Genomic DNA, 15,890 nt, shown 5'->3' on the forward strand with positions numbered 1-15,890 from the left:
CTCCAATAAGCTGTCCCGCCTGGACCCGTCTACCTTCACCGTCCTCAACCGGCTGATCGTATGCGAGCTTGTGGGAAACCCCTTCCACTGCGGCTGCGACCTCTACAGCTTCCTCACCTGGCTGGAGATGTTCAACAACGTCACTCACACCTACGACCGCCTCCAGTGCGAGACCCCTCGAGAATTCAACGGCTATCCTCTCCTGAGTCCGTTGCCGGGACACGGGAGGAACGCCAGAGTCATCCTGTCGAACAGGTGTCAGGACGGTGTCATAATTCCAGGGCTATCGTCCACCGGACCGGATCTTGATGGCTCCGGCATGGGCCTGGACAACCCAGACCCGGGCTTGTACCACCAGCCGAGCTTCGCGTCAACCCCCGATCCCACCTACAACCATCAGATCTCTTTAAGGCTCAGGAGCGTCTCGTTCTTCACTGCTTCCGTCGTGGTGCGATTACCGCGACCCTACAGCAAGATGTACGTCCTGTCGCAGTACAACAACACCTTTGTGGCGGACATCATGCCCCTCAAGACCACGAATGAGAAAATCAATTTGGATAAGCTGCGCCCGCACACCAACTACACGTACTGCGTGGCCTCCGTCAGCAAGTCCCAGCGCTACAACCACACGTGCTTGTCCTTCGCCACGCGGGCGATTGGACTGGCGGACCCCCGAAGCAATCCGTCCACCACGACGCACTACATCATGACCATCTTGGGGTGCCTCTTTGGTATGGTCATCGTGCTCGGGTGCGTCTACTACTGCCTGAGACGGCGACGCATCCACGAAGAGAAGGAGAAAGCTCTGAGTGTCAAGAAAACCATCTTGGAGATGAGGTACCACCGCCTTTGAGATACTTGGATAAGTTCTTGAATGTGATTCATTCATATTTTTTATTTTGGGGTGTCCCGTTACAACTTTATATGATACCAGGCCTTGACCATCGGCTGGTACTGATATTGAGCCGATATCATCAGAATACTACTTACAGTACTTGTGTTATTTTGTAGTGTTAGAAAAGGTTTGATCAAAGGGGTTGTTTTTATCATGTTGGCTCTGCATGCTGGATCGAAGTACTTGTGCGTAGTCTGTGTCATATTTACTTGTTATATCCTGTTTTTTTTACACTTTAGAGTATTGTTTGCCAGTATGCATTCATTTCAGGTTGTCCTAAATGTTTTGCCGTAGCCAGGAAGATTTTAGGATAAACAGTATATTAATAAAACTCGGTAAAACTTCCCATGCTTAGTATTTCCGTTATTAATTGAAATTAGCACAAAACCGCGATCGGTAACACTTTGATGAACTCACGGACCTGGAGGAGGTCAGGTCAAGAAAATGAGGCACTCCTAACTTGGAGGAGCCGAACCACCTTCTTATATTCATTCTTTCTCTGTCTGGATGTGTTAATTTAGGAGAGTACAACCTGACCATGTAAGGAGATGTTCACGTGCAAGTGAGGGGATAACAACCTCTATAAGTTGTAACTTAAATGTTGACGTGAAGATAGACAAGAAGTCTCTCCTCCAGGATAGAGCTATCACTTTTGCATTCCCAAGTCTGAATTTATTGCCTCTTCTCGAGAGAGAGTTGTTAACCCAGTCCAGGGGTCACCAACGCGGTGCCCGCGGGCACCAGGTAGCCCGTAAGGACCAGATGAGTAGCCCGCTGGCCTGTTCTAAAAATAGCTCAAACAGCAGCACTTACCAGTGAGCTGCCTCTATTTTTTAAATTGTATTTATTTACTAGCAAGCTGGTCTCGCTTTGCCCGACATTTTTAATTCTAAGAGAGACAAAACTCAAATAGAATTTGAAAATCCAAGAAAATATTTTAAAGACTTGGTCTTCACTTGTTTAAATAAATTCATTATTTTTTTTTACTTTGCTTCTTATAACTTTCAGAAAGACAATTTTAGAGAAAAAATACAACCTTAAAAATGATATTAGGATTTTTAAACACATATACCTTTTTACCTTTTAAATTCCTTCCTCTTCTTTCCTGACAATTTAAATCAATGTTCAAGTAAATTTATTTTTTTTATTGTAAAGAATAATAAATACATTTTAATTTAATTCTTCATTTTAGCTTCTGTTTTTTCGACAAAGAATATTTGTGAAATATTTCTTCAAACTTATTATGATTAAAATTCAAAAAAATTATTCCGGCAAATCTAGAGAATCTGTAAAATCAAATTTAAATCTTATTTCAAAGTCTTTTGAATTTCTTTTTAAATTTTTGTTCTGGAAAATCTAGAAGAAATAATGATTTGTCTTTGCTAGAAATATAGCTTGGTCCAATTTGTTATATATTCTAACAAAGTGTAGATTGGATTTTAACCTATTTAAAACATGTCATCCAAATTCTAAAATTAATCTTAATCAGGAAAAATTACTAATGATGTTCCATAAATTATTTTTTTAATTTTTTCAAAAAGATTCGAATTAGCTAGTTTTTCTCTTCTTTTTTTCAGTTGAATTTTGAATTTTAAAGAGTCGAAATTGAAGATAAACTATGTTTCAAAATTTAATTGTAATTTTTTTCGTGTTTTCTCCTTTTTTAAACCGTTAAATTAAGTGTAAATATCATTAATTATTAATAATAACATAGAGTTAAAGGTAAATTGAGCAAATTGGCTATTTCTGGCAATTTATTTAAGTGTGTATCAAACTGGTAGCCCTTCACATTAATCAGTACCCAAGAAGTAGCTCTTGCTTTCAAAAAGGTTGGTGACCCCTGACCCCGTCTATATGTGAATGTCCAACTAAGGCTCCTTAATTTGATCCAAAAATGGTATTTAATAAAAGAGACTAGTTAGGTAGTTTAAAGATTGTGTTGATATTGTCACACTTTCAATAGCACTCGCAATAAATAGGTTAAAATATTTACAGTTAATGCATGTGATCGGTATGGGTTGATACCAGCAGTCATGGATCGGCATGGTCGGAACATCCCTGTGCGATGCCTGGTTTTTATACTGATATCGGACTGATGTCGGCTTTGGGACACCCCTAGTGTAACTCATACGTCAATATTTAGATACATGATGTGAGTTTGTACAGTATTATGGAGTAAAACCCTTTTTTTAAAGTGACTCTTGATCAGTTTTTATCCTACAGACAAACCGCAGGTTATTTTTAATAATTACTTTTTCGTCAGTTTCTAAAATTCTAATCTTGTTTTCTGCAGGCTTTGATGTCTTTGTGGTTTGTGCTTTTAATTAAAAGATAATTGTAATTAGCACGACTACGGGGAGATCATGAGAATGAAAAATCAAAACGGTTAATTAGGCGATGAAACAGAATGTCATCCTCATCTTTCAGGTACGGTCCGGAGGCGGCGGCGGCGGTGGCTAATGACCCGGCCGCCATGCAGCGCCTCCAGGAGCAAGCCCACCACCAGCACCACCACGGAGGCGGGGCGGGGAGCAAGCTGCCCCCGTCGGCGTCCTCGAGCACGGGCATGCTCCACGGCTCCGCCAACACCACCTCCTCGCGCCTTTCCAGCTTGCCGCAGGTGGAGAAGATGGCCTCCGCCTACTCCGAGGCGATGACCGCCAAGGGGAGTTACATGGACGTGAGGACCGCTGGAGGGATTCTGGAGTGCAGGGAGGGAGAGATATTGGCGGGGGGTCCGGCGGGGGAAATCGGTTTGGATATGAGAGGCGCGGCGGAAAACGGGACGGACGTGGCGGAGGATTCCGACGATGAGGGCCGTGGCTCTGCCTCCGAGATCTCCACCATCGCCAAGGAGGTGGACAAGGTCAACCAGATCATCAACAACTGCATTGATGCCCTGAAACTGGACGCCTCAGCCAACGTCATCGCTACGGCGGATAACAACCCAGTGTCCTCCGCACAGCCTCAAGTCTGCCTCGCGTCCCACTCCCGGAATCTGCTGCCCCTCTCACCGGGAGATCAGGCGATCATGGCGTCCTCCCCGAAAGTGCACCCGAAGTCTCATCCTCAAGCCGCGCCTCAGCTTCACCAGAAGCCACTCCCACCCTCCATGGCCCCCGTACCCCTGGTGATGCCCCTGTCGGAGCGGCCCGGCATCAGCGGCGGAGGGTTCCTCTCCCCTCCGTACCGTGACCCGCCCCCGGCCAACGCGGTGAGACCTCTGCAGAGGCAGTTGAGTGCTGACACTGCCGTGGCAAAGAACCGCTGCGGGCCCCCTGCCGGGGCAACCGTCAAGAGCACCAGGGTTTTCAGCATGGACGTTCCCGAGCAGCGCAGCGATCCGCCCAAGTACCCGTCGGAAAAGAACAGCCCCGTCGGCTGTGGCAGGAGCGCAGGCGGAGTAGGGGGCTGCAACGGCGTCAATGGCAGCGGGGTGAGCGTGAACGGCGGTGGCATGGCGTGTAGTAACGGCGGTGGAGGTCGAGGTGTGGCGGCCGGTCAGCAGCACCACCTGGAGGTTCAGCCCGATTACCACAGCTCCGAACACCGCCATTCCTTCCCCGCTCTCTACTACGAGGGCGGCAGCGAGTCGCCCTCGCCGGCCCAGAAGGCGTCCTTCCTCAAGCCACTGGGGCGCTCCAAGAGGGATGCCACGGCCGCCTACTCCCAGCTCTCGCCCTCCCGCCACCACCACCACTACAACTCGGGCTACTCCTCCAGTCCGGAGTATTCCTCGGAGAGCACGCTGAGGATCTGGGAGCGATTCCGCCCTTACAAGAAAAGGGAGGAGGCGTCTTATATAGCGGCGGGCCACGCCCTGCGGAAGAAGGTGCAGTTTGCCAAGGACGAGGACCTTCACGATATTTTAGACTACTGGAAGGGCGTCTCTGCCCAGCAGAAGATGTAGGCGGAAGCCAACCGTCAGAGGGAGAAAAAAAAAAGGTTGGACGCCAACAAGACTATAAAGTTTTGGTTTTAATGTAGCAGGACACCTTTTCTCTCAGTTCCTCCAAGGTGTGCTTTTACTTTGAAAAGGTTTCTTCTTCTAATTTGATTTGGGGAGAATCCAGCTAGACTTCCCCCCCGCTGGGCGCTTTGGTCCTGGCAGGCTGAATGAAAGGTTGAGGAGCGAACAAAAGAGGAGGGAAAAACTACCTCATTAGCGACACGGCGTGGCAAAGTTATCTCTCGGCGAGCAGACGCCCGCAAACTCTCGCTTCGCTAATTCCATCAAACCGCCTTTCACCAAACGTTCATTGCACGCCTCCGCCTGCACCGCCGCCGCTCCCGCACAGGCACCGTTTAGCGAGATATTGATGCGGCGGGATGAGGAGTTTTAGACATGAGAAGACAGCTAGTTGTCGGGCTGGCGAGTTGTCGACCTTAGAGCACTTCTGGGACGTTTGTGTAGCGTATCGATTGAGGAAAAACTCCCGACTCCGTACGTTCGACTTAAGGAGGGTGGAGTCCGCCAATACCATCCGCCTCTTACCATCCACCTCCTCCGTGCTAGCAAAGCTGATAGCTTAGTGCCGGGGTCTTAAGTGTTTTCCACGCCAAGGACCCCCAAACTGATGCAGAGAGGACCTCCTACATTCAGGGGTGTCCAAAGTTTGGACAAATAAACCCCCAAAAAGTAAGCAAATTGACGTAATGTAACGAGGAAATGATATACATAAAGTTTTATTAGCATTTAATTTTTATTAAATTAAAAAAACAAAATGGCACCGCCAAAACAAATGGACACCCTTGCTCTACTTATATTTCCTGGGTACATTTATTTTTTAAATGAAACTGCTTCTAAAGGTATTTTGTATTTTGTTGTCGTGCTAAACTAAGATATTCAAATGCTACAGCTCGTGCACTGATCGCTAGCTGGCAACTAGCACCGCTAATCGTTAGCTGGCTAGTAGAACGTTAAATGTTAGCTGATAGCTAGTGAAGTATTTGCTAGCTGACGCCTAGCTCTTCTAATTGCTAGCTGGACACAAGATCGCTAATCGCTAGCTGGCCGCTAGTGCAATAATCAATAGCTGACAGCTAGTGCGCTAATCGCAAGCTATCAACCAGTGTGTTAATCGCTAGCTGGCAACTGGGGAAATAATCACACGCTGAGAACTAGTGAAATAATCGCTAGCTTGTAGCTAGAGCGCTAATCTCAACCTGGAAATAATAGATAACTGAGAGCTTGCACCATTAATCGCTCGCGCCGCTAATTGCTAGCTGGAAACTAAAGCGCCAATAGCTATCTGGCATCTAATGAAATAATCACTATCTGGCAGCCGTCACTGCTAATTGCTGGCTGGCAACTAGTGCATTAATCACTAGCTGTCAGCGAGTGAGACAATTGCTAGCTAACATCTAGCACTGTTAATTGCTAGCACCGCTACTCGTCAGCTGGAAAACGGGAACGCTAATCGCTAGCTGTCAACTAGTGCTATAGTACCAGTGAAATAATCGCCGGCTGGCAACTAGCACCATTATTTGCTAGCAACGCTAATTGTTAGCTGGCAACTACTGTGCTAATTGCCAGCGTTCAACTAGAGCGCTAATCTCTAGCCAGTCACTAGTGAAATAATTGCTAGCTGACAGTTTGCACCATTAATGGTTAGCACCGCTAATTACTAACTGGGAACTAGTGAAATAATCGCTAGTTGGCAGTTAGTGTCGCTAATTGTTAGCTGGCAACTCGGGCGCCAATACGAGACGAGGGTGTGTGTGTGTGTGTGTGTGTGTGTGTGTGTGTGTGTGTGTGTGTGTGTGTGTGTGTGTGTGTGTGTGTGTGTACACTGCTGTGGACCAAAGTGCCCCCAAGGGAGATTTGATTTCGACACTTTTCTAGGGTTGTCACTTTTTATCGGGCGCTCGCATTTTTTTTTTTTCCCGCCGCTCGAGTTGCGACATTTCCGAGCTATTAAGCACAATTCCGCTCGAAGTGCTCTTTCACTTTCACTTTGATGAAAAAAACAACAACGGGATGAAATGCTAACAACACTTTTGAAAAGTTAGCACAATGTAAGGGTTGCAAACAGTCACTTTAAAGAAAAATCGGAAAAGGGGCATTACGTGGTCTTAACTTTTACGAAGAAAAAAACCTTGTTGACGTTTTTACTTACCTATTTTTACCGACTTTGTTTTGTCACTTTTTCGTATTTTAAATACAGAGCAGAAAAGAGTAGCGCTACGTTCACATTGCAGGGGTACAATGCCCAATTCCGATTTTTTTTCTTAAAGCCGATCTTTTTCTGGAGTCGTTCACGTTACCGAAAAAAAATGACAATTTTATGAATATCAAATGTGAACTCTACATGTGGAGTTTACAAAAGTAAACGTTCGTGTTGGTGTCAGTCCCGAACTTTTCTCAGTTTCACGTAATTTCACGTCGAAGATTTAAAAAAGAGGTTTAAGAATTTTAGTCTGTACTGTCCTGAGGACTTTGACGTGAGTTCTCCGAAATGTTAATCTCTTCTTAAACGTTTTTTCACAACGGACTGTTTTCTGTAGGGCTGTGAATCTTTAGGCGCCTAACGATCCGATTCCTGGGGTGACGATTCGATTCGGAATCATGAGTAGATTTAAAATCGAGATGAATAAGAATCGTAATTTGGATGTAAATTTTGTGGACCCCCTTCTGCTCTTTCGTCTGTTTTTACGAAGAATTTGTCTTCTTTTCACGACATTTAGGTCGGATGACTGCAATTGCCATCGTGTACTTATACGAGTTATATCCGAACTGTAAAAAAAAAAAAAAAGGAGTTGGTAATGTTACGATAAAAACTGACAGCTCAGTTGATAAAACTTTACTATAAAAACTAAAGAGGTATCATTTTTTTTTGTTTTTACGTAGATTTTACGTTAAAAAAAACCAGTGGCTCGATTTTTTTAATTTTTGCGGAAAAATAACAATGGTACCTTTTACAGTACTTTAATTGTAAAAACCCTTAAATCCGATATTTTTTTAAATAACGCACGTATTCAAAAAAAGTCGGGTTTGAATAAAGTATACATTGACAAAAAAAATCCGATACATGTCACGAACAGGAAAAAAACATCGGAATTGACCTGCGGTGTGAACATAGCCGAGGTAATGTAACACAAATACGACCAATAAGTGGATTGCTACTTTGGGTTTAACTCTTTGTAAAACATTCAAACAATGTAGCTAGCTAGCTAGCGCAGCAGAAGGACCGTACGTTTCTTTGTTGCTAGGCAGAATTATCGTAAAAAATGGAACACTGCAGGTTGCCCACAGGGGTTTTGGACACGGAACAGGAACAAGATTGCAACAAAACGTAAAAAGAACGTAAGAAGAATATCGGTCAAGTACTAAGTTATAAGAGCTTAGGGTTGAACGGTTGCAAAATTAGTTTAAAAAGTTAGCATGCTAATGTTAGCTTGCTAGCATGTTTACAGTTAGCATGTGTCACGTGCCAAGGTATATGACTCTGAGGTTTACAGCTGCAAAATTGGGTTAAAAGTTCACAAGTTAATGTTAGCATGCTAGCATTTGTACAGTTAGCATGTGTGAAGTACCAAGTTATATGCCTCGAAACATAAGAAGAACATGGGTCAAGTACCAAGTCATATGAGCTTAGGGTTGAACGGTTGCAAAATGAGTTTAAAAAGTTAGCGCGCTAATGTTACCTTGCTAGCATGCTTACAGTTAGCATGTGTCAAATGTCTAGTTTGGGACACGGGACAGGAACAAGATTGCAACAAAACGTAAGAAGAACATGGGTAATGTACCAAGTCGTATGAGCTTAGGGTTGAACGGTTGCAAAATGAGTTGAAAAAGTTAGCACGCTATTGTTAACTTGCTAGCATGCTTACAGTTAGCATGTGTCAAGTACCAAGTTATATGCCCCGAAACGTAAGAAGAAAATGGGTCAAGTACCAAGTCATATGAGCTTAGGGTTGAACGGTTGCAAAATTAGTTAAAAAAGTTAGCACGCTAATGTTAGCTGGCTAGCATGCTTACAGTTAGCATGTGTCAAGTACCAAGTTATATGCCCCGAAACGTAAGAAGAAAATGGGTCAAGTACCAAGTCATATGAGCTTAGGGTTGAACGGTTGCAAAATGAGTTAAAAAAGTTAGCACGCTAATGTTAGCTTGCTAGCATGCTTACAGTTAGCATGTGTCAAATGTCTAGTTTGGGACACGGGACAGGAACAAGATTGCAACAAAACGTAAGAAGAACATGGGTAATGTACCAAGTCGTACGAGCTTAGGGTTGAATGGTTGCAAAATTAGTTGAAAAAGTTAGCACACTAATGTTAGCTTGCTAGCATGCTTACAGTTAGCATGTGTCAAATGTCTAGTTTGGGACACGGGACAGGAACAAGATTGCAACAAAACGTAAGAAGAACATGGGTAATGTACCAAGTCGTATGAGCTTAGGGTTGAACGGTTGCAAAATGAGTTTAAAAAGTTAGCACGCTAATTTTAGCTTGCTAGCATACTTACAGTTAGCATGTGTCAAGTACCAAGTTATATGCCCCGAAACATAAGAAAAAAATGGGTCAAATACCAAGTCGTATGAGCTTAGGGTTGAACGGTTGCAAAATTAGTTGAAAAAGTTAGCACGCTAATGTTAGCTTGATAGCATGCTTACAGTTAGCATGTGTCAGGTGTCTAGTTTGGAACAGGAACAAGATTGCAACAGAACGTAAGAAGAACATGGGTCAAGTACCAAGTCATATGAGCTCAGGGTTGAACGGTAGCAAAATTAGTTGAAAAAATTAGCACGCTAATTTTAGCTTGCTAGCATGCTTACAGTTAGCATGTGTCAGGTGTCTAGTTTGGAACAGGAACACGATTGCAACAAAACGTAAGAAGAACATGGGTCAAGTACCAAGTCATATGAGCTCAGCGTTGAACGGTTGCAAAATGAGTTGAAAAAGTTAGCACGCTAATGTTAGCTTGCTAGCATGCTTACAGTTAGCATGTGTCAGGTGTCTAGTTTGGAACAGGAACAAGATTGCAACAAAACGTAAGAAGAACATGGGTCAAGTACCAAGTCATATGAGCTCAGCGTTGAACGGTTGCAAAATGAGTTGAAAAAGTTAGCACGCTAATGTTAGCTTGCTAGCATACTTACAGTTAGCATGTGTCAAGTACCAAGTTATATGCCCCGAAACGTAAGAAGAAAATGGGTCAAGTACCAAGTTATATTCCCCGAAACATAAGAAGAAAATGGGTAATGTACCAAGTCGTATGAGCTCAGCGTTGAACGGTTGCAAAATTAGTTGAAAAAGTTAGCACGCTAATGTTAGCTTGCTAGCATACTTACAGTTAGCATGTGTCAAGTACCAAGTTATATGCCCCGAAACGTAAGAAGAAAATGGGTCAAGTACCAAGTCATATGAGCTTAGGGTTGAATGGTTGCAAAATTAGTTGAAAAAGTTAGCACGCTAATGTTAGCTTGCTAGCATGCTTACAGTTAGCATGTGTCAAATGTCTAGTTTGGGACACGGGACAAGAACAAGATTGCAACAAAACGTAAGAAGAACATGGGTAATGTACCAAGTCGTACGAGCTTAGGGTTGAATGGTTGCAAAATTAGTTGAAAAAGTTAGCATGCTAATGTTAGCGTGCTAGCATTTGTACAGTTAGCATGTGTCAAGTACCAAGTTATATGCCCCGAAACGTAAGAAGAAAATGGGTAAAGTACCAAGTCATATGAGCTTAGGGTTGAACGGTTGCAAAATGAGTTTAAAAAGTTAGCACGCTAATGTTAGCGTGCTAGCATTTGTACAGTTAGCATGTGTCAAGTACCAAGTTATATGCCCCGAAACATAAGAAGAAAATGGGTCAAGTACCAAGTCGTATGAGCTAAGGGTTGAACGGTTGCAAAATGAGTTAAAAAAGTTAGCACGCTAATGTTAGCTTGCTAGCATGCTTACAGTTAGCATGTGTCAAGTGTGTAGTTTGGGGTTAGGGTTAGGGTTAGGTTAGGGTTAACCCTAACCCCAACCCTAATCCTGACCCCTAACCCTAAAACGTAAGAAGAACATCGCCATCTGCTGGTTGTGGCGAGTCACTTCCCTTTAGCGAGAAAAGAAGCGCTAACTCGTTTTTGTTTTCGACCCTGGAAAAGTGACAACCCTACAAGTTGCTAGCTGGAGAACAAGGCAGTACAGTAGGTAGACGTAGCTAACTCCTTCCATTTATCCGTTTTTGGTTTTTTTTTGGTTGACTATTTCCCGTTGTGTTGGAATGATTGTTTGCTTCCTCATGCTTTGTTAGCATTTTTGTTGCATGCACACTTTGAGGCCAAACTGCTGTAAAAGTCTGGAATGTTCCGCGTACTTATTGAGGTCGGCTGTGGGGGGTCACTCACTCCTGCTGACGCCCCCAACAACCCCCCCACCCCCCCTACTCGGTCACGCTGACCTTCCAGGGAACGCCCCCGCTCGTTTGTCAGGACGCGACACGCAATATGTAACGCCGCCATCTAATCGGAGCGGGAGAGGCGCGGACCTCCCGCCCGCGGGGGACTCGTAAATCTCCCCCCTCGCCCCCCTTGTCCCCCCCACCCCCCAGCATTAATTTACATTATCTCTGCAAATTTATGGAGACGTGAGAAGGTATTTTATCTGCTGTGTTAAACGCTTTGTCCTCCCTGTCCGCCGCTAAAACACCATCATGCCAAACTGTGAAAGTGTCAAAGTATAAAAAGAACCTGATAAAAAGTCCTTGGTTTTTTTTATTGTTTTTTTTTGTTTCTTTTTTTCTGTTTGAGGTAGTTATTTATTTATTTTCTTATTGTCCGAGGTACCTTTTTTTTTTTTCTTTTTTTTTTTTTTTACATGTTTAACTTTGCCCGATTGAAACTACATTTTCTGTGCTTCCTTTCTTACGACCCGACCAACTTATAAATGATAAATGGGTCGTACTTGTATAGCGCTTTTCTACCTTTAAGGTACTCAAAGCGCTTTGACACTATTTCCACATTCACCCATTCACACACACATTCACACACTGATGGCGGGAGCTGCCATGCAAGGCGCTAACCGGCAGCCATCAGGAGTAAGGGTGAAGTGTCTTGCCCCTAAGACACAACGGACGTGACTAGGATGGTAGAAGGTGGAACTTGAGGAATTAAGAAGTCCTGCATGGACAAAAAAAAATTTTTTCGTGTAGCGCAATTTTTTTTTTCCGAAGTAAATATGCGTTTATCGTCCAATCAGCAAGTTTTCTATTTCTGTCTAAGGTAAAAGTCCTCTTTTCTGTTTGAAGTATTTATTTATTTACGTGTTTATTTACGTATTTTTTTCTTTTTTTTTCTGTTTTCATTTTATTTATTTATTTATTTTATTTTATTTTATTTTATTTTTTGGTGTCTGAGATCAAACAAGACACATGTTTAACTTTGCCCGATTGAAATTTTCTTTGCCTCCTTTCTTAATACCCAACCAACTTGAGGAATTAAGAAGTACTGCACGGACAAAAAATTATTTTGCGTATAGCACTTTTTTTTTCTTTTTTTTTAGAAGTAAACCTGCGTTTTTGTCTAAGGTAAAAGTCCTATTTTCTGTTTGAGGTATTTATGTATTTATTTGTTTATTTACTTATTGTCTGAGGTAAAAGTCCTCGTTCGTGTCCAAGGTACCTTTTATTTATTTTATTTTATTTTATTTTATTTTTTTATTTTTTTTGGTGTGTGAGATCAAACAAGACACATGTTTAACTTTGCCCGATTTAAACCAAATTTTCTTTGCCTCCTTTCTTACGACCCGACCAACTTGAGGAATTAAGAAGTACTGCACAGACAAAAAATTATTTTGCGGGTAGCACAATTTTTTTTTTTTTAGAAATAAACCTGCGTTTATCGTCCATTCAGCAATTTTTTGTCTAAAGTAAAAGTCCTATTTTCTGTTTGAGGTATTTATGTATTTATTTGTCTATTTACTTATTGTCTGAGGTAAAAATCCTTGTTTGTGTCAAGGTACCTTTTATTTTTTTTAATTTTATTTATTTTTTGGTGTGTAAGCTCAAACAAGTCACATAATAATAATAATAATAATGGATTAGATTTTATATCGCGCTTTTCTATTATTAGATACTCAAAGCGCTCACAGAGAAGTGGGAACCCATCATTCATTGACACCCGGTGGTGGTAAGCTACATTTGTAGCCACAGCTGCCCTGTTTAACTTTGCCCAATTGAAACTACATTTTCTTTGCCTCCTTTCTTACGACCCGACCAACTTGAGGAATTAAGAAGTACTGCGTGGACAAAAAATTATTTTGCGTGTAGCACAATTTTTTTCTCGAAGTAAACCTGCGTTTATCGTCCAATCAGCAAGATTTTTTTTTTTTCCTAAGGTAAAAGTCCCGTTTTGTGTTTGAGGTATTTATTTATTTACGTATTTATTTTACGTATTTATTTATTTTTTTGGTGTGTAAGATCAAACAAGTCACACGTTTAACTTTGCCCGATTGAAACCACATTTTCTTTGCCTCCTTTCTTACGACCCGACCAACTTGAGGAATTAAGAAGTACTGCATGGACAAAAAATTATTTTGCGTGTAGCACAATTTTTTTTACGAAGTAAACCTGCGTTTATCGTCCAATCAGCAATAATTTCTTTTTTTTTTCCCCGTCTTGTGTTTGAGGTATTTATTTATTTACGTATTTGTTTTATGTATTTATTTATTTATTTTTTTGTTTGTTTTTTGGTCTGTAAGCTCAAACAAGTCACATGTTTAACTTTGCCCAATTGAAACTAAATGTTCTTTGCCTCCTTCCTCTCTACCCGACCAACCTGAGGAATTAAGAAGTACTGCACAGACAAAAAATTATTTTGCGGGTAGCACAATTTTTTCCCGAAGTAAACCTGCGTTTATTGTCCAATCAGCAAAATTTGTATTTCTGTCTAAGGTAAAAGTCCTCTTTTCTGTTTTAAGTATTTATTTATTAATTTATTTATTTATGTATGTATTTAACATATTTTATTTTATTTTTTTTTTTTTTATTTTTTTTTTTTTTTTTTTTTAAATTTATTTTATTTTTTTTATTTTTTTTATTTTTATTTTCATTTTTATTTTTATTTTTTATTTATTTTTATTTTTATTTTATTTATTTTTTTTAATTATTTTTTTATTTTTTATTTTATTTTATTTTATTTTATTATTATTTTTTTTGGTGTCTGAAATCAAACAAGAAGCATGTTTAACTTTGCCCGATTGAAACCAAATTTTCTATCCTATTTTCTGTTTGAGGTATTTATGTATTTATTTATGTATTTATTTGTTTATTTACTTGTTTATTTACTTATTGTCTGAGGTAAAAGTCCTCGTTTGTGTCCAAGGTACCTTTTATTTATTTTTACTTTTTTTAATTTTATTATTTTTTGGTGTCTGAGATCAAACAAGACTCATGTTTAACTTTGCCCGATTGAAACCACATTTTCTTTGCCTCCTTTCTTACGACCCGACCAACTTGAGGAATTAAGAAGTACTGCATGGACAAAAAATTATTTTGCGTGTAGCACAATTTTTTTTTTTTTAGAAGTAAACCTGCGTTAATCGTCCAATCAGCAATAATTTTTATTTTTTTATTAAAGTAAAAGTCCCGTTTTGTGTTTGAGGTATTTATTTATTTATATACCGGTATGTATTTATTTAACTTTTTTTTTTTTTTTTTTTTTTTTTTTTTTTGGTGTGTGAGCTCAAACAAGACACATGTTTAACTTTGCCCGAATGAAACTACATTTTCTGTACTTCTTTTCTTACGACCCGACCAACTTGAGGAATTAAGAAGTACTGCATGGACAAAAAATAATTTTTACGTGTAGCACAATTTTTTTTTTTAAAGTAAACCTGCGTTTATCATCCAATCAGCAATAATTTCTTTTTTTTCCCCCGTTTTGTGTTTGAGGTATTTATTTATTTATGTATTTGTCTTATTTTTCGGACTATAAAAAAGCGCACTTACAATACTTTCATTTTCTCAAAACTCAACAATGCGCCTTATTTTGGTTGTGCTTACCGACCTCAAAGCTATTTTATTTGGTACTCAGTGAAATGATAAGTGTGACCAGCAGATGGCGGTCAAACATAAGAGATATGTGTAGACAGCAATATGACTCAAGTAAACACCAAGTTTTTATTTTTTAAAAAAAAATTTTATTTTTTATTTTTTAAGAAGTAAACCTGCATCTATCGTCTAATCAGCAAGAATGAGAATTGTCACCTACTTGAAAAATGCTACGCGTTACAGAAAGTTACGGTAATGTTTTCGCAAGCGTTTTTTTTTTTTTTTTTGCCCACGTGCTAAAAAATATGAGCTTAGGGTTGAACGGTTGAGTTTAAAAAGTTAGTACGCTAATGTTAGCTTGCTAGCATGCTCAAAGTTAGCATGTGTCAAGTGTCTAGTTTGGGACACGAGACAGGAACAAGATTGCAACAAAACGTAAGAAGTACATGGGTCAAATACCAAGTCATATTAGCTTAGGGTGAACGGTTGCAAAATTAGTTTAAAAAGTTAGCACGCTAATTTTAGCATGCTAGCATGCTTACAGTTAGCATGTGTCAAGTACCAAGTTATATGCCCCGAAACGTAAGAAGAAAATGGGTCAAATACCAAGTCGTATGAGCTTAGGTTTGAACGGTTGCAAAATTAGTTGAAAAAGTTAGCACGCTAATGTTAGCTTGCTAGTTACGGTAATGTTTTCGCAAGCGTTTTTTGTTGTTTTTGCCCACGTGCTAAAAAATGCGCAAATGCAGCGATTTCCCCTTTTAAAAAAATGCTTTGAAAAATCGATTGGAATCATACAGAAAATAGATTTATAAGCAGTGTATTCATGTATTCATGTATTCATGTATTCATAGTTCTACAATGCCCTTTGGTCCCCAAATTCTGCGTCATTTTTAAACTCTATTCCGACCTTTCAACCACCCACTCACGCTACTCTTCCGTTATATAGAACGCAAAACATGTTTTCCCTTTCCCAAAGTTCCCGGTTTTTCCTGGAATTTTCCGGAATTT

General features: G+C 40.6%; 1 protein-coding gene across 1 annotated transcript in view; it reads left to right on the forward strand.

Annotated features, from left to right (window-relative positions):
• LOC133633772 (protein phosphatase 1 regulatory subunit 29-like) overlaps positions 1-11,667 on the forward strand; it is a 16,122-nt gene extending 4,455 nt beyond the window's left edge. Inside the window, exons 3-4 of the mRNA XM_062026439.1 lie at positions 1-837; positions 3,323-11,667. The exon at positions 1-837 is cut by the window's left edge and continues 158 nt beyond it. Of these exons, the coding sequence (XP_061882423.1) occupies positions 1-837; positions 3,323-4,805 (2,320 nt within the window). The 3' untranslated portion in view covers positions 4,806-11,667. The remainder of the gene's footprint in view (positions 838-3,322) is intronic.
• Positions 11,668-15,890: the final 4,223 nt, after the last annotated feature.

This window comes from Entelurus aequoreus, linkage group LG18 (genome assembly GCF_033978785.1).
Source record: "Entelurus aequoreus isolate RoL-2023_Sb linkage group LG18, RoL_Eaeq_v1.1, whole genome shotgun sequence".
In the NCBI taxonomy this organism is placed as follows: domain Eukaryota; kingdom Metazoa; phylum Chordata; class Actinopteri; order Syngnathiformes; family Syngnathidae; genus Entelurus; species Entelurus aequoreus.